General features: G+C 34.8%; 3 protein-coding genes, 1 long non-coding RNA gene and 1 other non-coding gene across 5 annotated transcripts; 3 read left to right on the top strand and 2 right to left on the bottom strand.

The window, feature by feature from the left end:
- The first annotated feature begins 4,548 nt into the window (after positions 1 to 4,548).
- Positions 4,549 to 5,102, top strand: LOC114726335 (uncharacterized). Its single transcript, XR_003738498.1, has 2 exons — positions 4,549 to 4,636; positions 4,762 to 5,102. It is a non-coding gene; the product is annotated as an uncharacterized LOC114726335 (long non-coding RNA).
- Positions 5,103 to 5,297: 195 nt separating this feature from the next.
- LOC114726334 (protein SET DOMAIN GROUP 40) lies at positions 5,298 to 9,026 on the top strand. Its single transcript, XM_028912913.1, has 7 exons — positions 5,298 to 6,056; positions 6,249 to 6,396; positions 6,492 to 6,623; positions 6,752 to 6,892; positions 7,334 to 7,449; positions 7,506 to 7,626; positions 8,171 to 9,026. The coding sequence occupies exons 1-7, from the start codon at positions 5,905 to 5,907 to the stop codon at positions 8,792 to 8,794; spliced, it is 1,434 nt and encodes a 477-aa protein (XP_028768746.1). The 5' UTR covers positions 5,298 to 5,904; the 3' UTR covers positions 8,795 to 9,026.
- Positions 9,027 to 9,725: 699 nt separating this feature from the next.
- LOC114726358 (small nucleolar RNA Z103) lies at positions 9,726 to 9,820 on the bottom strand. The gene has a single exon (XR_003738499.1). It is a non-coding gene; the product is annotated as a small nucleolar RNA Z103 (small nucleolar RNA).
- A 2,161-nt stretch (positions 9,821 to 11,981) lies between these two features.
- On the top strand, positions 11,982 to 16,371 carry LOC114726339 (sucrose synthase 7-like). Its single transcript, XM_028912917.1, has 15 exons — positions 11,982 to 12,268; positions 12,376 to 12,530; positions 12,683 to 12,875; positions 12,984 to 13,102; positions 13,286 to 13,502; positions 13,610 to 13,705; positions 13,800 to 13,973; positions 14,063 to 14,179; positions 14,288 to 14,454; positions 14,644 to 14,868; positions 14,993 to 15,559; positions 15,640 to 15,778; positions 15,858 to 15,931; positions 16,057 to 16,080; positions 16,169 to 16,371. The coding sequence occupies exons 1-15, from the start codon at positions 12,035 to 12,037 to the stop codon at positions 16,182 to 16,184; spliced, it is 2,517 nt and encodes an 838-aa protein (XP_028768750.1). The 5' UTR covers positions 11,982 to 12,034; the 3' UTR covers positions 16,185 to 16,371.
- A 467-nt stretch (positions 16,372 to 16,838) lies between these two features.
- Positions 16,839 to 20,756, bottom strand: LOC114726348 (uncharacterized). Its single transcript, XM_028912932.1, has 11 exons — positions 20,070 to 20,756; positions 19,664 to 19,766; positions 19,493 to 19,506; positions 19,160 to 19,378; positions 18,920 to 18,991; positions 18,552 to 18,638; positions 18,402 to 18,440; positions 18,176 to 18,274; positions 17,582 to 17,747; positions 17,272 to 17,381; positions 16,839 to 17,165 (listed from the first exon to the last, which is right to left on the bottom strand). The coding sequence occupies exons 1-11, from the start codon at positions 20,289 to 20,291 to the stop codon at positions 17,079 to 17,081; spliced, it is 1,218 nt and encodes a 405-aa protein (XP_028768765.1). The 5' UTR covers positions 20,292 to 20,756; the 3' UTR covers positions 16,839 to 17,078.
- Positions 20,757 to 21,910: the final 1,154 nt, after the last annotated feature.

Below are 21,910 nucleotides of genomic sequence, written 5' to 3'. Positions count from 1 at the left end.
TGCACAGATTTGTGGCCATCCTTGCCAAATTGCTGTCAAATATCAGCCCTCACCCATCACATACAAACTCTCGTCTCGTCAATATTCGCTATTATTTGTTCTTTTCCAAGTCGCAGCATTTATGTAATCCTTTCAGTTATTGCCTGAATAAGATTCTAATTCTGGCTGTCTGAAAAATTTAATATGTTTTCATGATTGTTTTTCTCTTTCACATTTTTTCTCTCTTATTAATTTGCTCTTCATGATGAATAAGGTACGTTTGAAAAAAATTTATTTTTTACACATTTAATATTTTTAATTAATTTAAACTGTTTTCTTAAACCGTGTAATTTGGTTATCAACCTCTCATGAGAAGTATCAGGTAGAGTATTATGAGGAATGTGACTACACGTTCTTGATTCGTTTGGTGAGAGAGTGAGAAATTAAATATGTATGCTTGTCTAATGCCTATTTTGTTTTCCGCATGGAGTTTGAATTCTTGGACTCGTGTTTAGGGTGAAAAAAAATTAAAGAAGAGGATTGGTATCATCGGATTATAAGACCCTAACAATAACTTGCATGTTTCTAGTAACATGTTGATCGATATGGGATAGCTATGATGTCTTTGATATCCACCCTTCTCTACTATATATTCCTCTAGTCTTATTTACAATACACTTCCAGTATATTTTATATAGACCAAGAAAAACTTTAAAATAGGTTAACTCTCTATTAAAATATAATTATTTTTTAACTTTACCCATTTTTAATATATACATCTTTTAAAAAAGATAACTACTTATATTATAATAAATAAAGGACAAAACAATACATTTATGCTAAAAATTTAATAAAATAACTTATAAATACAACAACAAAAAACCTTCTTCTTTTTTTTTTCCTGTAAATAGGACCAGAGGAGTATGTGGCAAAATAGTTTTGTGCAAGCAAGAGGGCAGAAAAAGCTGGGTTTATAGTTTTAATTAGGATTATGGAAAATGACTAGGAATGGTTTTATTTTTAACTAGTAGGGACTTTCAGCTTGTACTCGGATTTACCATACACAAAGTAGCAGTAAATGATTTAAAAATTAAATGAAGATGTCTCTTTAATTTGTAGCAAATTGTGGAAAGAGATATATATATATATATATATATATATATGCACACACACTTATATATCTACATCTTACATACTTATATTTAATTAATTATTACTGTGAATTCGAAAGCGTAATATGAACAAATCATAAATTGTTGCTAACAAATTTATCATTGATGTTAAAGTATTAGTCAATGATTTTTGGCTGAAATTTTTTCTTCTTTTTTAAAAACTTTGAAAGCATGGCTAAAGAAGAAAAAAAGATATATTTTGACCAAAAAAAGAAAGATAAAAACTTAAAAGAGATATGGGTGTGGGGGTCTCGTGATCATCAGTAGACAACTTGATTTAATCTTTTGACTTTTTCTTTGAGCCGCTGTCGCCTTGGCTAAGATCTAATCCACTACGTTATTTAATCTAATTTTAAATACAAGACTATAATTCATTCTGTTTATTATATTTAGTTATTTTTTTAAAGTAATTAGTAAGAGTATTTTATGAAAGACAATTTCTGATTATTACAAATAACTAACTGAACAAACTTTCTTAATCTACTTAAATTAGTCAACTAATTTTTATATTAAGGATCAAAGGTAGTATATATATAGTTTCAATTATTACATTTATATATGTTCCATCCGTTGGTAAAAACATATCTGTTCTATTATTATCAGCACTCAATTAAATTACCTTATGTAAACTGCTAATTGTCCCAAGTCCCAAAAGCAACACCACGGTCAGAGTTCTCGGATTCAAACCCGGGTTGACATCTTTATGTACGTTTATTTGTATTGTATTTGAAAAAAATTAAATTACCCTGTATTTTATTCCTTCAAAAATTATATTGACTGGTTTGACCTGACTTATTCTGTGTGAATATCATGAATTTCGTAGGGTATGTAGAAATAAGTCAATTACATCATGAGGCTCTAAAATTAGGAAAATGAAGTATGACTGTATGAACGTTTTGACTTGCAATCATATCTACTATATGATTTTTCAGCAGGAAATGAATCATGTTTATTTTTGGGTTGTTGAAATAAGGAATCAGCCGATCTTGTTGCACTCATTTATTATTATTGTTATTATTAGCTCCTCACATTCACATTGATGTCCTGGTGGGCATTAAAAATAATTGTTTCTTCTTTTGACCAGGAGGACATTAAAAATAATTGACAGTGATGTTGCTAGCCATTAAATAATAAATTCGTCCTCAGCCACTATGTGATCTAGTTCGCACTTATTTGATTTGATTTAATATAATAATGGTAATGGTAACTCTAACATGAAACTGTTTTATTCTTTTTAGGTATTTGGTCCCGTGGGGTTTGTCTTGATGTTACATGAAAGACCTTATTATCTTTTGTTTCTAAATTTATTGTTTCTCTCCAAAACTACTCCCATTGCATGTAATTAACGAGAGTGATTTAAAATATAAATGATTAAATTAAAACAAAAATATTTCTAAAAAAACCCCTTTACATTTTTACAACTAAATAATTATACCCGTAATCTATACAAATTAGTTATCTAATTCCTACAATCAACTGACTTTATTTCTTAATTGGTGTAAATTAATCAGATAATTCATATATTTAAAATTAGAGTTTATTTAATGCATAAGAATGCAAATCAAGGACTGATAATCAATTGATCTTTCGTAATTCCCTCTATTAATTATCATGCAATTTGTTTTTTTCCTAATTCTGCTCGACTAAGTCATCATCCGAAGTTAGGTTAGTTTTAATTTAAAGTTCATGACGCGTAATATTATTTAATTTTCTTGATTTGATGAATAATATTAAAGTAGGGCCTGACACGCATCTACATACATATATATATAATATCATTTCTGTGTAAAGAAATAAATAGTAAATAATTTTAAAAGACTTCGGATCAAGTCCTAAAACGAACGGTTAATGAGGTATTTCAAGACTCGTGGTTGATACTTCATAATTACTTGTTGTTTCTACTTTGTTCATTAAGTTTGTTGTAACAGCAAAATAAGAACCATTTAATGAGGAATGGGAACACAAAATAAGGGAGTAATATGGACGAATTTTGTGGCATCACACATTCTACTTCGAACGTACTGACGCGTTTTGCTTTGAGCAAGACGTTCTTCCACGCCAACAAACTCAGTTTTGGTCTTCCTATTAATTCACATCACATCATATTCAATATTTTCTCATGCACTTTTAATATTGCTAAATTCTACACTCTGTGTGATTCACGGGAACATTGGAAATTTAATAATTTTGTTACGAGTAAGAGTACCAAGAAATTATGACATAGAACTGCATAAGTCAATTATAAATGATTATAGCAAAATGATACTTTCGAAAATAAAAATAAATAAAACTTGTTTTATTTTCAAAGTATTATTCACCTACATACCATACCATTACATCTTTTCTTATATTTTAATCCTCCCTTTTTTTTTTGTTGCCCGTTGCCTCTTCTCCATCACTTTTTTTTTTACTTGACTGAAAATAAAAATGGGACCCACAGCACTGTTCAATGGACGGTCGTTCTAAAATTGCTTTCCTATATATATATATTGTTAGATGGTAAGGGAGTGTTTGAATGGAAATCAAACTATGATTTTAAAAGTCATTTAAAGGTAAACAAAGTAAATACTCCTCCGGTCCTTATTATAAGACCCAATTTGACTTTTTATTTGGTCCTAATTATAAGACCCAATCCATTTTGTCTCTTATATTTATGTATTTTTTTTCCAAGATAATCCTTCTAATAATGATAGTTTTAGCCAATATACTTAATTAGCAAGGATATTTTAGGAATGACAACACTTATTTATTATAAATAACCAATTTAACTTACTTCCTTAATCTTCTCAAATAAGTCAATTGGGTCTTATAATTAGGACCGGAGGAGTATGTGAATAAGTTTGTCTCGATTTACAAAAAGTACTTTTAGAAAACATTTTTAGGGGTATCCAAACACGCCTTTAGATTTTTTGTTTTTACAAAAAAAGTTTAGGTGAGTTGCGTCCCAGGAGCTCACTAGAGTTAGGGTATGCCTTTAGGCTTAGAGAGCGCCTACAGATGTACTTGCAGATCGCCTACCAACAAGGTCTTCACATCGATAGCGGAATTTGAACTCATAATCTTATAAGTTATGGACTAACTTCTTACTAACTAGACTAACTTTTGTTGGTAGTGTCCCTTAGATGTTGTTCACTTGCTCTTTTGCCCTTAAACACTCCCCTTCATATGTTGTAAAACTCTTTTGGGCCTAGTTCTGAATTTGGCGACATTGTGAATTAATTTTTCAGCTTAGTCTAAGCCCACAATTGTGGCTCAAGTTAACCATTGAGTCTGTCTTATGGGCATTTATAACCACCTCACTTTCAGACAAGCCCAGAACAAGTAAAGAGCAAAAAAAAAAAAAAGGGGAATAAAATAAAAACAAAAGGCAAGTAAATAAAACGCGTGGATCGTTGAAACTGAAAGTGCAGAGCTCCAGAAGCAGAGAAGATGAAGATATTCGGGAAGCATGTGTTTCCAGGCCAAATCGCACTCTTCGCCTCAGGGTTTGTGATCTAATTCTTTATTCTCAGCTCAGCTGTTTGATTGATTTGGCGATCTGGTTTGAGTAGTGCTTACGATGATTATGAGGATGGAATTGAAGTGTAAATTGTGGTTTAAATCTGATTAGGGTTTTGTTCTTGGCATCAACAACGTACGATGTGCACAGATCAATAAAGAACAATGAAACCCCTCCTTCCAAGGAACAAATGGAAGCCTTAGAAGAGTACATCAGGTCGCGGCGTCGCTCTCCTTGATCCCTTCCTCTTCCTCCTCTGCTTTCACTCTGTAATACTTCTTACATGATTCGGTATCTCAATCGATGTAATATTTCGTGAAAACTTTAATTCATGTTGGATAACGCCAGGTTATTGTATTATAGTTCAGTATGTTATAATTTGAAAGTGATGACATATATTATTAAAATAATTATACTGTTAATTATTTACTGTTTTCTAATTGATTAGTTCATTTTTGGAGCCCCAGTGAGAACGTTATTTTAATTTTTAATTTGATTCTAAATATAAAATCTTAATATATGCTGCTCTTATATCTATCTGTTTTTTAAAAAGTAATTTTTATAATAATTATATATGTTAAATATTTTATTAAATAGTATTTTTAATTAATACATAAGATCAGTAAAGATATTACAAATAACTAACATAATAAATATCTTTAATCTATTTATATTAGTTAATTAATTTTTATATTAGAGACTCTTGTTAATATTACACGTTGAATGCACTCGTACGTCATATCCAAACCTATGTTCGGCAAAAAGAGGGAAGAAAGGATGTTCAAAACAATAACAGCTAGAAGAACCTTTCTTTAATCTGCTTGCCAGGAACTGACAAAAACAGGAAATGAGCAATCTCCACCACCCACCATTGAATAGTGAATACTGATGACTTTAATGGCTCGATTTTTAATTTTTAAAATTCATGTCTTAATGGGCTAAATAAAATTGGGCTATACTAGTATTGGGCCTTTGGTCAGGAAATGGATAACAGAAAATCCCATATTCATGATTTGGGTAATCCGAAGTCCAAGTCATGCCCCATGAGTCCTTGTGGAACCCAGAAGCTCGAAGCAATATGCTTAAGCACGCGGATCATCACTTCATCAGTCCCAGGTCCCAGAATTCCAACTTGGTACTCGGCCGAAACCTGAAACTCTGGAAGGGAAATTAAAGAAGGAGCTTGCTTAATCAGTTAAATTATTATCACTGCATTAGAAAATGCTCTCAGACTAGGGTTTTTGTTCAAAGAAGATGGAAGCAGAAGAAGAACGAAGCCTAGCAAGCTTCCTAAGATGGGCAGGAGGGCTTGGAATATCAGACGTGGCAATCACCAATCCATCCCAAGATTCTATTTCCTGTCTGGGTTATTCTCTATGCGTCTCCCATTTTCCTCACTCTGGCGGGTACCTCCCATTCCCCCCCCCCCCCGCTATTAAATTCTCAATAACTGCACTTATGTTCTTGGATTGAATTGTTTTCCTTACCACTCTAAAGTCCTTTCCACCACTCATAGATAATAGAGGAGGACAATTCAAGTGTTGATGATTCTGATTTGCTATTACTGACGGTGTTATATGTTTTGGAGAACTCTGCAGTAGAGGTTTGGGTGCTGTGCGAGACCTTAGGAGGGGAGAGTTGATCCTCAGAGTTCCAAAATCTGCCTTAATGACATCAGGGAATGTCCTGGAAGATAAGAAGCTCTCCATTGCTGTTAATAACCACCCTTATCTCTCATCTGCCCAGGTATTTTTCTTGCTTCTGTTATTTCTCTCCTTTCATTATCGTGTGAGAATCCTTTATATATAATTTTTTTGGTTGCTTGTGCTTGTTTAATGCAGATATTGATCGTTTGCTTATTATATGAAATGGGCAAAGGAAAATCTTCAAAGTGGCATCCTTACCTTATGCATTTGCCGCATACTTATGACATACTAGCTACATTTGGTGAACTCGAGAAACGAGCTCTTCAAGTTCAGTTTCTATTTTGAAATTTTAGATGCTGATTAGGTTAGATTACAGCATTTTGATTTTCCATTAATGTTAACATTTCATTTTTGTCAATATTTGTTAGAAATGATCTTTATAATGTTGTTATTAGGTGGATGAGGCTCAGTGGGTCACAGAAAAGGCTACATTAAAGGCCAAATCAGAGTGGAAAGAAGCCAATGCCGTGATGGAAGAAATCAAACTCAAGTCCCAACTTTTAACGTTGAAGGCATGGCTTTGGGCTACTGCAACGGTGAGAAAATCTGGCCCATGGAAGGACCTATTTACAAAAAGTATTTTGATATAGACTATAAATGGTTTATTATATATTTTATTTTACTTTTGGCTGAAAGAGCAGAACTTCGTAAATAAAATTTTACTGGTATTGATGCATCGTTGAACTGGGATTTATTTTGCATGTTTAAAGCCATGCCGAAATTACTTCACTTAATGGAAAGGACATTATTGACTGATAATGGCTTCATACATAATGGTAATGGGGGTGCGTGCTCGTCTTTATTTGCTAGCTTCACCTCAAGCTGTGCGGAATAAGTCACAACGCATTGAATTTAAGTAACTTTTTTAGTGTAAAATTACAATCCATTTACATTGTTTTATCTAGCTATTCAAAATATAAATAAATTTTTCCATCTCTCCCTCTCATCCAATCACATTGAAATTTTTGAAAATCTAGATATCGTCCCGGACATTGCACATACCATGGGATGAAGCTGGATGTTTATGCCCTGTGGGTGACTTGTTTAATTATGATGCACCTGGAAGGGGCCCCCTGACCCCGAAGATAAGGAGATTCTATCTTCCAACTCTTCCTCCCAAGTCACTCCTATTTTAAATGCAGAGAATACATTAATGTTTGATGCCGAGGAGCTTGATTCTCATTCCCAGAGATTAACAGATGGTGGATTTGAGGAAGATGTTAATTCATATTGCTTTTATGCTAGGGAAAATTACAAGCAAGGAGAGCAGGTAATTCATTGCATTTTCAGTATAATAGTATTACATTTGGGTTGCTTTCAGCATAGGAGTTCCTAGACTTGCCATTTTCCTCAGCCCCTCCCCCCTGAAAAAAATCCAAAAGAAACAAGGAAGGTAGGTAAAATCACACAGAATCTTTGACGAAAGTGTTATTATTAACCCTAATGCCTGATGCATCTATTTTGTTCATGTCGACTTGACTGATTCTAGACTAGCGTGTTTAGTTTATCCAAGACTTCAGTGTCACATCTTAGTAACTTCTCCTCGACTCAGTGTAAATACTCTCAACTTATTGGAATTATTACAAGTATTGACCAAACTTTATTTCTACTCGAGGCTAAGATTCAAGTATAAAGCGTTGATTGTTTCTTGTCTTGGCGTTGTAGACTATGGAAATTACCAGAATGATTAATCTTGCCTTATTAGGGGGTCATTTATATTAATCAATTGCTAAAGAGTGTAGAAGTACTAAAATTTTCATATCTTCTCTATTGGTAAGCAAACATGAAAGTAAGCTTCAACTTGTTTCCTTCAGGTTCTATTATGCTATGGACTGTACACAAATTTAGAGCTTCTTGAACATTATGGTTTTCTCCTACCAGAAAATCCAAATGACAAAATTTTCATTCCTCTCGAATCTGCTGTATATTCTTCCAGTTCATGGCCTAAAGAGTCGCTCTATATTTGCCATGACGGGAAGCCTTCCTTCGCATTACTGTCTGCATTGAGGTTGTGGGCGACCCCTAAAAACAAGCGTAAGTCCGTCAGGCATCTTGTGTATTCTGGTTCCCAGTTGTCTGTGGACAATGAAATTGTTGTCATGAAATGGCTATCAAAGACCTGCGATTCTGCACTGAAGAGTTTGCCGACATCAATTGATGAAGACACAATACTCCTGAATGCGATGGATAATAGTCGAGATTTTTGTAGTTTCATGGAAATCACCAAACTGTTGTCTTCTAGGGACGAGATTTGTGCGTTTTTGGAAGCTAATAATCTGCAGGATGGCCATGGTTTAACTGATATACTTGTATCCAGAAAAGCTAGGAGGTCCATGGACAAGTGGAAATTGGCTGTTCAATGGCGGCTTGGGTATAAAAAGGTTCTTGTGAATTGTATCTCTTATTGCAACGAAATGCTTGAGTCTCTTTTGACATAACGAAAAGAGTAGCTGCAGTGTAGCCTGAGGTTTCTCTATTTCCAACAGTGTCTCGCGCTTTTAGTATTTTCGGTCTTTTGGTGAGTCGATATTAATTCTTTTGGTCTTTTCTGAAAGTTAGATTGTTACTTGGAAAACATATGATTGAAATACAGATGTGTGACACTAGAGAAATCGCTTCTCTTAGTTGAACCACATTGCCAATTGGAAATGGATTTATTTCGTTGAGGAATATTGATTGAAACAGAACTGTTCCCCGAATTGTAGCCACGGAAGAAGGTGGGTATTCAAAGGTTGGATGAAAACGAAATAATACCACATTGATCAGTTTGACAAAACACGGGTTCGGTTTGAATTGCTTCAATTTTCAGATGATGCTTAAACGATACTTTCTTATAATAAAAAAAAAACTATTAATAAGAGTTAATACCATTTTAATTTTGATTCCTAAAATTTGAAATAGGTAATTTGGGTCTTTGAAATCTTGTTTCTGTTTCAGGATGAAAATTACAAAAAAAACCTCAAAAAAAATATTTTTAAATATCAAACCAGTTTTGTTTATGATATTTTAATGACAAATGACAATATATTTTTATAATTATTCATGATTTGAGATTTTAAAATTCTGGGGGTATTTTCAGATTTTTCCAAAATAAAATTAAACTCATTTACTTTCTTAAAAGGGTAAACCCATTTTTCCTCCATACAAGGCCGATGACAAAATTGCTGTTGGTATGGGTTAGGATCTGTCTATTTCGTTACGCGATCCTTCAGAAAGAAAATGAGTGATCAATGCCAATCATCCTTTGATCCACCCGACGAAGAATTTGCTCCGTGGGCTTCTACAGCCCATAGAGGAAAAGTTGGGTAAACTCCTAATTATTCATTTTCATCGTCTAAGCAGCATTGTTTATCTTTTACCCGCATAGAGATGGATCAGATTCCATTGGCTTGATATCTCAAAAAGAGAAAAATCGCTCAGTATAATCAGCGTCGATCATCTGGGGAAATAATCATCACCTCCATCTCTTTAACCCGTTTGTTCTTTCCTTTTCTTTTTTTCCCCCTCCCGCCTGAACTCGTTTGCTTTATACATTACACATTTTGATTTTCTAAATGCTTGGAAAGTAATTGATGAGATTCCGATGAATAGATAACCACAACGTGTCACCGACATACTCCCAATGTAGGGAATGAATTATCTATATAGCAAAGTTGGAATCAACTTCGATCATTTGGGGAAAGCATCGTCATATCTCTTCCAACTCTAGCATCTTCAAATTAAACTTAGCACCCACACATAAGCTAAATCTACAACTACTTTTCTTCTTAAATTGGAAAAACAAGTTTAGATGAACAAGGAAGAGTCAAAAATATCTAACGCTGAAAATAAATGATGCAAGAACAGTATGACGAATGACGGCAATTCAGTGCCAAGCACAAGCGATAAGAGAAACAGGCGGGCTTCGCCGCATTAAGGAAACACAACTCTGAACCTAACCCTAAAAGCACAGCGGAATTCGACAGAAGATGAGATGGAAAAGGGCAGGAATGAGTTATTTATAAAAGGAGTATCCGGCGAGGCGGCGACGAGGCCCCAACCGAGCGGGCACACAAAATTGGAAAAAAGGGCCGAAAAACCCTAACTGCGGAGAGGCTTCTGGATCACGAATGAGATTTTGACACGTATAATCTAACATTCATATGGATCTAAAGGCCCATACTGATGGCAAAACGTAGAGACAAATCAAGGCCCATAGTGTAGACGGCTCAAGGTTGACCTTTTGACCAGCAAATTTAAATATTCAAAAGCAAAAAGAAAAAAAAGATCACCTTTTGACTGAATTAATTAATTTTTTTGGCCAAAATTGAATCACAGCCTTTCCTTCTAGATGGGTTTTTAATGAAAAAATTGTCAAAATAAAATATTTAAATATAGTGCCATTAAATTGATATGTTTGATACGCGTTGTTTTTATATGGGAGAATTACAATGATGTTTCAATAAAACAATAAATTATAAAATAAATCTTAGAAATTGTTATTTTTTACTATAAAATTTGTCATTACAGGTTGCTTAGATTGTTATTAAAATTTTTAGTAATTAATTTTCTTCCTTAGGATTTCATTGTAATTCTCCTTTTTTGTATTTGGTATGAAGTCAAGGTGAGTCGTAGAGATAATATTTTGATATAAATTACTCCTCCGGTGATTAATGTAAGACTTAATTATTAAGGTGATCTTCATCTTAAATGTAAGACTTATTTCTCATTTTTATTAATTTTTTTCAAATCAACCCCTATTGATATTCCCTTAACCATAAATTAGGTATGAGAGGGAGGAATGATATTAAGGTTGATGATTATGTTATTTTAAGAAAAATATTTATATTTTTTTATAATTAACTAACTTATCCTATTTTTTAAATTAAATTAGATTAGTTAAATACGGAGGAGTATAAAACTTATATTGATATTATAATCATTATTATCTGTTTAGTCATCTAATATTTGAAAAATTATTTTTATTCTAAGGCCTAGGGCGAGATTAAAAGTAAAGGAGGAAAAGAGAGGATAAAGAGCAAGGCCAACGAAAGTAAATGAATAGATAGATGTTTGAGAAGCCAATTACAGTGTTATGCAACAACATTTAAAGTGAGAAAATTAGTATATGCAAGTGATCAAAGTTATTGAATCCTTTTTACTCAATCACTTTGCATTCCTGGTGATTTTTTTTTTTTAAAAAAAGAATACTGTGCATTCTGACGCATTTGAAAGCGTGAGTTATTCTTAGAAAATCATATGCCTCTTGTCTAGAAATATACGAACCTGTAGAATTTTAAAACTTCGTGAAACAATAATGTACGAGATCCCTCCTGAATATCCAACGTTGTGGCTGTAGCGTGCATGAGACAAAGATCGTGTACTCAATGAAGAAAAGAATGATACCTATTGTTCCACGTTGGAAGTACTACCTGAAGAAGCTTTTTCTTCTAAGCTTTGAATCACTTGTCGGAGATGAAGATATTCTTTTCCCTTTCTTCCCTCAGAAATTGTTCTTTCCCAACTTTTCACAAAAATTCCAGCTAAAAAGGTTTCGTTCCTCTTAACATGGTACCCTCACATCCCTGCATATAAATTAAAACGCGTCCACATCGTACGAGGCAGAAAAAACCAACATTATCTTCTATATCTAGCTTTCAAAACCTTGAATTTTACCTTCTCAGAACATCTGTGTTGAAATGGCTTACTTACCGGCATTAAAGCGCACAGATTCTGTGACAGAGAGCATGCCTGATGCACTGAGGCAGAGCCGGTACTACATGAAGAGGTGTTTTGCTAGGTACCTTGAGCAGGGCAAAAGGATCATGAAACCTCAACATTTGATGGAAGAAATGGAGCTGGTCATTGATGACATAAGCGAAAGAAACGAAGTGATGGATGGCTTCCTTGGCCCCATTCTGAGATCCACACAGGTTTAAGTCCTCTCAATTTGAAATCACTTGTTGTGCATATTATGTGACATTGTGTCTTTGAAGACGGCATGGCTGGTCATTGATTTGTTCTGCCGCGAAACTTGCAGGAAGCTGTTGTTTATCCACCATATGTTGCTTTTGCGGTGAGGCCAAATCAAGCATTCTGGGAATTTGTAAAAGTGAGTTCTTTGGATCTCTCTGTTGAGAGCATCTCCTCCCTTGATTACTTGAAACTCAAGGAAATGGTGTATGACGAAAATTGGTAGGTTTTTTTCCCCTTATCTTCTCTTTATGATTTCCTGATCATGATTCTTTTTTTGGGTCTTTGAAAAAGAGAAAAAAGAATGCTGTTACCCGCTGCAAGACATATGCTCGAAGTCTGTGTTGATAACTATCACTGATCTTATTTTGTAGGGCAAATGATGAAAATGCATTAGAAGCTGATTTTGTAGCATTCGATAGCAAAATCCCTCATTTTGCACACCCCTCTTCAATTGGAAATGGACTCAGCTTTGTTACCAAGATCTTATCATCGAAGTTGAGTGGGAAAGCGACGAAGACACAGACCCTAGTTAACCACTTGCTAGCACTGAATTATCGAGGAGAAGTAAGAGCAAGAGCATGAGCCATGAGATTAACTGAATTCATAAAACATTTTTCCTTACAGAATTTTTAGGGCAGGTGTTCATTTTCCTTGTGTAATCTAAATTGGCAGAGTTTATTGATAAATGAAAAGCTGGGTTCTGCAACAAGTCTTCAGCTGGCATTAGTAGGGGCTGATACATTCCTCTCATCACTTCCTATGGACACTCCATATGAAAGTTTTGAGCCACAGTAAGTCTTTTATTATCCTATTGAAAAGACACAAGATGGCATAAATTTTTTATTCATAATTTATTAGAGGGTTTGAACATCTGACACTACTCATATTCCTATCTCACCCGTATCACTCTGACTATTCGTAATTCGCAAGTGGTCTGGATATTGTAATCTAACATCAATGTAATATTTTCATAGGTTCAAAGAGAAGGGCTTTGAGAGAGGTTGGGGAGATACCGCAGGAAGAGTGAGGGAGACGATGAGAATCCTAGCAGAAGCACTACAAGCACCAGACCCGGTGAACCTGGAGAAGTTTTTTAGCCGTATTCCCACTATTTTCAATATAGCTATATTCTCTATTCATGGTTATTTTGGGCAAGAAGATGTTCTTGGCTTGCCAGACACAGGAGGCCAGGTAAGAAATTAGCTTTACCACAGTTTATTAGATTTAGAGGGAATGGGATCAAAGTCTTGATCTAAGTCAAGTTTTTAATACGCATATTCTGTTTGTATTTTGAACAGGTAGTATACATATTGGATCAAGTTAGGGCTTTGGAAGACGAAATGCTCCTCCGAATTAGGCAACAAGGGTTAAACATGAAGCCTCAGATTATTGTGGCAAGTTACATAAGCTGCAAAAATTGATGTCATTGAACATGCATAAAGCACATTCTTTAATAGAATAATCAGAGTATATTCTTGATCTTGACAGGTTACAAGGCTCATACCTGATTCACGGGGAACCAAGTGCAATCTGGAGTTAGAGCCTATCAATGATACCAAGCACTCCTTCATTGTACGTGTGCCTTTTCAGACAGACAGAGGGATCCTGCGTCAGTGGGTTTCTCGCTTTGACATTTATCCCTATCTTGAGAGGTTTACTCAGGCACGTGCATTTGTCTGATATTCACTATCTTGTGCTTTTTTCCTTTCAAAGAACCTCTCTTTGACTGCATCTTTTGTTCATACTGATAGGATGCTACATCCAAAATCATGGAATTTATGGAAGGGCCACCGGATCTTGTTCTTGGAAACTACACAGATGGGAATTTGGCAGCATCTCTGATGGCCAATAAACATAATATAACTCTGGTCTGGTCACCATCCCTTTATTAAAGTTTCACTCTCAAACTGTTTTTCTGGCTTTCAGAATGTCGTCTTCATCATATGTACTGATTCCTCAGCTTCCTCGAAAATCAGGGAACAATAGCACATGCTTTAGAGAAGACTAAGTATGAAGATTCAGATGTCAAGTGGAGGGAGTTTGATGCAAAGTACCATTTCTCATGCCAATTCATGGCTGATACAGTTGCCATGAATGCAGCAGATTTTATCATAACCAGCACATACCAAGAAATTGCAGGAAGGTTAGCTCACTAGCTTTGTACATTTACATCAACGAACAAGTAATCATTCGTAGCCATGTTGTTTAATTTGAAGTTTTGTTTTGCATACACAAAAGAACACACCGATATATTAGTAGGTAGGGCGCATAAAACTAATGCCCATACGAGTAAGTTTGTAATATACTGAATTGTGAAAGTTCTTGTTTGCAGCCAATCTAGACGTGGACAGTACGAAAGTCATATTGCATTTACACTCCCAGGATTGTGCAGGGTTGTTGGAGGGATAAATCTATATGATCCCAAGTTCAACATAGCTGCACCTGGGGCTGACCAGTCTGTCTATTTCCCTCACACACACAGAGACAGAAGACTCACTCAATTTCACCCAGCCATTGAAAACTTGTTGTATGGTAAATCAGAAACCAGTGAGCATATGTAAGTAATTTGGACACCATTCCTACATAGTTATTGTTCAGATTATCGCATATGATATGACTCACTATGTTATTTCAAATAACCTCTTTTTTGTTCTGAATTTCTAAAAACAATGCAAAAACAGTGGGTATCTAGTAGACAGGAGAAAACCCATCCTCTTTTCAATGGCAAGGCTGGATGCGGTAAAGAACTTAACTGGGCTAGTTGAGTGGTATGGAAGGAGCAGGAGACTGAGAAACTTAGCGAACCTTGTCATAGTTGGAGGCTTCTTTGACCCTTTGAAATCCAAAGATAGAGAAGAAAGGCAAGAAATAACCAAGATGCTGAGTTTGATAGAGAAATACCAAGTAAGAGGCCAATTCAGATGGATTGCTGCACAGACCGATAGGTATCGCAATGGAGAGCTCTATCGCTGCATTGCTGACACAAAGGGAGCTTTCGTTCAACCTGCATTATATGAAGCATTCGGTCTTACGGTCATTGAAGCAATGAACTGCGGATTACCCACCTTTGCTACTAATCAAGGAGGTCCAGCAGAAATCATCGTCGACGGGGTTTCTGGGTTTCTCATCGATCCCCTCAATGGGAACGAATCAAGCAACAAAATTGCTGATTTTTTTGAAAAATGCAGAGTAGATCCAACACAATGGAGCAGGATTTCTGAGTATGGATTACAGCGGATCAATGAATGGTAAACATTAAATAAGATCTCTCATTTCTTGTGCATCCGCAATGACTAGATGGTTAAAACTTGTGTGTTTGATTTCGTAGTTATACTTGGAAAATCTATGCAAACAAGTTGCTGAATATGGGAAGCATTTACACCCTGTGGAGGCAAATGCACAAGGAGGACAAAATGGCGAAGCAGAGATACATCAACACATTCTATAATCTTATATTCAAAAAACTGGTAAGGCCAATCGAATTACTCCTGAAAGAGTGAACTTGTTATGCAATGAAATTCTGAAATGGAAATCTCAATGTCACAGGCCACGTCGGTGCCTATTGCAAGTGATGAACCTCCACAGCCAACGTACAGGCAGGCCGTCACCCAACGACCAAGGCAAGTATCTAGAGAATTTCATTGATTATTAAAGAAGTTAGAACAATTATGATTTCTTTCTTTCTTTGAAAAACGTGGTTGCTCTCATCATTGATCTAATATATAAATTTTGTTTTTGCGCACAGACGTTCCCAGTCCAAATTTGAAAGGTTAGAACAAAAGAAAATGAGTTTTTTTTTTGGGTTAGCTTAGATTTACAGCTGAGCAACAACTTGATTAATTTGGCCCTCTTTTCAGGTTCTTTCGGTTTTAATGGTCTGAGCAACACAATCTGCAGCATCACAGAAGAGATTGAAGAAAGCCTTGTCACGCTATATATTTGTGTTGGGCCAGATTTATATGCCCTTTTACATATTTTTTTAATAAAAAATTATGAGCTTTGTATGTGTTGTGTTGCAAGATAGCAACTACTTTAAGTTATGAATAAAATGTGATTTGTTTGAAAAGACTTTCTCGATGACTTTATTTATTTATTTCCGGGGAGGAGTTAATAATAGACAAGCAAGGTTCTCAGGAGTCAAGATTCGAGGAAAAGTTGAACCGTTGGAAATTTGCGTCGTAGGGGAAAAAAACGTTGATGCAAATAATAACAATAACAGTGGGTAGTTATCTGGACATTGGACATTTTAATCTTTCGAATGAATAAAAATAACACTAGTTTTGATTCTTAATGTAAGAGCTGCTTACTTGATTTGATTAAATTAAAAAAATTACTTAAATTAGTTATTTATAACAAATATAATTTTCTTTGAGTACTCATGATTATCTTTCGATGGGAATTTCTTGACATATCTAATAAACAAGAATAGTTTAAAAAATGAATTATAAATTCAGAAGAACAAAATATATTAAGGTTTTATATGTAGAACTAAATTCAATCTCCAATAAATAGACCTAGTAGTTGCCATTAAAAAACATCGTGACTTTTATAGCGAAGGATAGAAAAATAGTTCACTATTGTCATGTGATTGAGGAAACAATGTCACATTCTCGGCATATTCTGTTATAAGTGCAAATAATAACATTAACAAAAAAGGGTATAGATCATATAGTTTGCAAATCGGCTGGCAAAAAAAAAAATGGCAAATCGAATTTGAAAAAGAATAGTATTAAACCAAAAAGACCTATATTTGAAGCAGAAACACAGTCAACCGCAGGCTACTATTTGAGGCTCCATTGCAGTGGATGGATCCCTCTCACACGTTTCAGAACCAATATCTGAAGGTTCTTCTCCCTGCAGGATGATGTGAAGAATTGAGGACTAGAAAACAAAAGGAACGAGAAAAAGAAATTCACATGTCACAGTTTATTGAAATTTGAATGAATCATAAAAAATTTACCTTTGCAATATTCCTGAAGTATGTTGTGTTGTAATTTCCAGTGGGAAATAAAACTTCAATAAGATCGGCTAGTACCAACTGAGGTTGAGAGACTGCCCCATTGAACCAGTCTTCGCACGTAGAAGATCATACACACAAAATTTGATACGACAATTAGATTTCTACTTTCTTTATGCACGCGTATATGAGAAAATTCAAATTTATGGCGCTTAAAATTAACTAGGGTAGTTAATGCAATTGAAGTGAAGAAGCATGATAGACTTACAACTGTAATGGATTATATATGACAAATGAAAAGAAAAAAAAATACCAAGAGTTGTACTATTCTGAATCCTTTTGTCATATCTCCATAAGCTTGTATTTGAGAGAAAGGAGAAACAGGAATGGTCTTCAACTTTCAAATTTTGGAGAAATGCTGATACATTATAGTTGAATGGATCAAAAGTTAATGTTTCGTCAATTACCACTTCCACAGTCTGCATCAAGAAATAAGATTTTATAAATTGTTGACACGCTCAAATAAAAGGCAAATTGAATAGAAAAAAATAATTCAAGAATTAAGAATACGAAATCATATGTGCTACAGATATGAACTAAATTCACTTTCTGAGAATTAATTCTCCAGAAAGGAGCAGATGAACGCAATTCAGTCAAAGGAACAAATGGATAAATAGTCGGCACGTTGTTGAAATTAAAACAATAGCAAGAGGAGTACAAAATGAATATAATAAAGAATCTTGATGTCAAAATTCGTAAGGGTAGGACATCCAAAATTTATCCAAAATGCATTGGAGGACATAAAATTTATCCAGGCCTAATTATGTATAACTTCAGATTCAACTAAGTAGACAGGAAAATTTGATTACAGGTTTTAATACATCTTAAGTTAACTGCAGCAACTTACACATAAGATGGCATGCAGTTCCTCCAGATCATCAGGATCAGAGACATTATAAGAATTCTTGTTTGCATTAAGCTTTTCTCCACCTGCATCTTCCATGTACTGCTTGCAGAGTCGGTGTGCAAAGTAAGGGAAGAGTTAATATGATGCTAACGATGTTATGTCTCTGTTCAGAGCCATCATCTCATTCTCTAACTGCTATGCTAATTATCTATAGTTCTCTTCATACCTTCATCTTATATGCGTTCTTTGAAAAAACCCAAGCGCCCTGCAAAACGAATATATATGAGTCCAGAAAAATTAAAAGAAAAAAAAAGAATGGGAATGATTAGGACATAAATAATACTCGAAACGAGTCAGAGCTTCTGGGGATACATACATCAGAATACTTCATCCATGCTACGATTGGTTTAAAGGAAGTTCGATTGTTTTTTATGTTAGCCAAGCACTGATAGTTCTCCTTAATCTGTACAACAACAAATATTTGGTTGTTAGTAGTTATCAGAAAATTCAATCACTTACAACATTTGCATGAATAACTCTGCAAAAATGATAGAGAAATTTCTAAATGCAACAACAAAATGAGACCCAAAAACCTTCAAGTATAGAAAAACTTGGAAATCCTTGTGCTTTGATTTTACAGTCCAGCAGAGTATGAGGTGTCCGTCTTCCATTGGACTTAGAAACAGAGAAAAATAATTTTTTTGAAGAGAAACAAGAACCTCCACAGATTTTAAACTTAGTTACCTTTGAATACACTTGATTGGCTCTAACTTCTTCATTTGCATATGCTCCCATGAATTTGATCCATTCTGCCCTCTAAAATGGTACATATACCAAGTAGTTGATCAGTAAGAGCACAGGAATTCATTACTGCCATAAATTCATAGATTAATATTTAACAATAAGAATAATAATGTGTGAGCACTTAATGTGAATGCGATGGTTTTCGGGGTCTTTACGGAGTAATGTTCACTTGTTCCTTACCTGCAAAGGAGCGTCCTCTGAAAAAGGGACAAAAGTCACAAAATTGCATAATGGTTGTTGATCAGCATCACTAGAGAAATGAGCTGAAAACTGTGCAAGCTTTTCTTCATCAGTCTTGTTGAACATTTCTATTTGACCATCTTGGTATAATTTCAGAACGCATTGAGAAGCCACCGAGTCTGATGTTATGCCTTTCAAGCTCCCTAGCAAACCTAGAAGCTATTCATGACATAAAAGTGGAGGGAAGATAAGAAGGCCAAGCATCTATGCTAGTAAGACACTTCCATCTTAACAATTAAATCCCAAGAAGGCTGAAGAACCAGAGAATCCTACCTCTAAGAAGGAAACTGGAATTCCAACCCAAGGAGGCAAAAGGAGGAAAAAAGAAAACGTCATTATTTTTCTAGTGAAAAGAAAATTACTCGTGATGTTATGCCGTAGCAAACTAAATTCAGAGAAAAGTAGAGAAAGCAGAGAGGCAGGGATTTGCATAGCATGGATTACCTGGAAATGAATCAGTGTCAACTGAATAGTTTGACAATGGAATTACAAATGATTTGATTCTTGATGTGCAATACTTGGTTCTTGATGCCATTCTTGTATTATTCTGCCAGCGAGAAATTTTCTCAATGGAATTATTAACATATGAAAAGTATTGAACTTCTAGAATGAGCTTCCCATAAGTGGGCAATCTTCGTTTTGACTGCCAAATTGCCAAGGGAGAACAAGATATCTTCTTTGCATATTTTGAATTGTAAAGAAGAAAAAAATTATCCACTTTTCCAAAGTTTTGTCCCCTAATTATTTTTCAAAGAGGAGCCTAGTAGCTTAGAAGTCAGTACTAAACCCCACCGCCATTGCTCGTACCTCCGTTGCTCATTACAGATAGAGAACATGGAAGAGAGTATACCTGGAGAAGAAGGTAGCTGTGGGCATCAAGAGCATTCTTTATGACTTTGAAGGTCTCGCCATAGTATATATGGAAGTTCACAGCATCTTCCACCTTCGAGAAGTTTCCCACTTTCACCATGCTTACCTCCGCAACGCCTTCCCATTTCAATGAACAGGCCAATTCCAGTAGGAGGAATGAGAAGAAGATTCGCAGAGCGCAAGAAGCAGCAGCTGAAGCCATAAGCTCGCCAAAACAGGGTAATTCTTTTTGGGTTTAAGCCTAAACAGGGTTCTCCTGCTGCTACGTAAGTGATGAACTTCTTTATTTAAATGGTGCCCATTATTTTTACGGCGTAGGTAAAACTTAAAAGGGATAAAGCGCCTCAACTTTTTAAGCACTAATAATCATTAATCAGCTATTTAGAGAAACAAGAGAGAGAAATAGAACAGCTTTATTGGCTGATTTGGTAATTAGGCTTGCTGGTGGCAATGAGAGCACTTTTTCTTGGCATTAATTAGCAAGAATAGGAGAGAAACAGTTAAGTGGCTCGTGACTCCGGCATGGATCATTTTGTCATCTTCTTTCCAACATGTTATCTTTTTCTTTTCATTGAAGCCCTGAATCAAACATGTGCCGTGCACTCACCATAGCCCAACCTAACCGCCACATTCACGCCTTGCTTTCACCATAGGCAAAAAGGCTTTCCAGGACCTATCCTGTCAAACGAGAAGAAACATATAGTTCAGGACAGATAATAATGGAATGGGCATGTACCGTTGAATGCGGGGGACAAAATTCGAAATGGGACAGTGTCAAACCAGGCATTTGGCGGAGACATGAAGTTCATATGCAGTTATAAATTATCGGAAGAAAGTGAGTTTGTGATCTTGCCTTCTCATGAAGCATTTGGACTCTCGTGATAGCTTCCCTTTCGGAATCATCTCGAAATTAAAATGATTATATTTTCCTCAGATCTGCAACATCTCAGGAGGGGACACACAATGTGATTTCTCAAGCTGTTTTATGTACTGCTCTACAATATTCAACGCATCATCACCTTATCATGACTCAGATTTAGTCAACATTTAAGATTAAAAATTAAAAACATGACAGTATTATTGGGAAACTCGTAGTCATACCTGCACCGACTTTTTCCCTCTCTGTTTTTCTACCCCCTTTTTTCTCTGGCAGACCACCGTGATTATTTAATTACCATAACAAAAATGCTTTCAGTTTTTACGCGCGCATTTTGTTTAAATTTAAATGACATGGTATCAAGAAGAAATAATATTTTATTTTCTTTAAATCCTATAAAACTCGGTAAATACGTGTGCAGATGAATTAAAATTCCAAAAAATTGCTCAAAGCCCTTAAAAACCGGCCACCTCTCTTAACAAGAATTTGATTAGAATTTTAATTCATTATTTTGTGAGAAATTAGCTTTTTCTACTAAACACAATTTCTGTTGGTGAGATCATTTGCATTACACTATTAACACAGAGCTGTAAAAGGCCTGCCCAATTCCAAGCTGTAAAATGATTTAACAGTATAACTATGTGAGAAAAATTTTATTTTCATTCACGTAAAACAAAGTTTTTTAATCGATTTTAGGATATTCCAAACACTCCCTTAATCTGTTACTTGAGGAACTATTATTAATTTACTATTTTCTTCGATATTTAATGTAAAATTTATTTAATTAAAATTTAAGTAGATTAAAAAATTTAGTTAAATTAATTATTTGTAAGAAGTTTGTATTAGTTTTCCTAAAATACTTATTTAATTGAAAAATAGCTTTAACAATAGAAACTTCTTTTAATATGTACAATTTTTAAGAAAACTTTTTTACATTTAAAAAA

This window comes from Neltuma alba, unplaced genomic scaffold (assembly GCF_004799145.2).
Source record: "Neltuma alba isolate B1F8T4 unplaced genomic scaffold, ASM479914v2 tig00012375_pilon, whole genome shotgun sequence".
In the NCBI taxonomy this organism is placed as follows: Eukaryota; Viridiplantae; Streptophyta; class Magnoliopsida; order Fabales; family Fabaceae; genus Neltuma; species Neltuma alba.
Note: the sequence above shows the minus strand (reverse complement) of the source record. Positions and strands in the feature narration are given on the sequence as shown.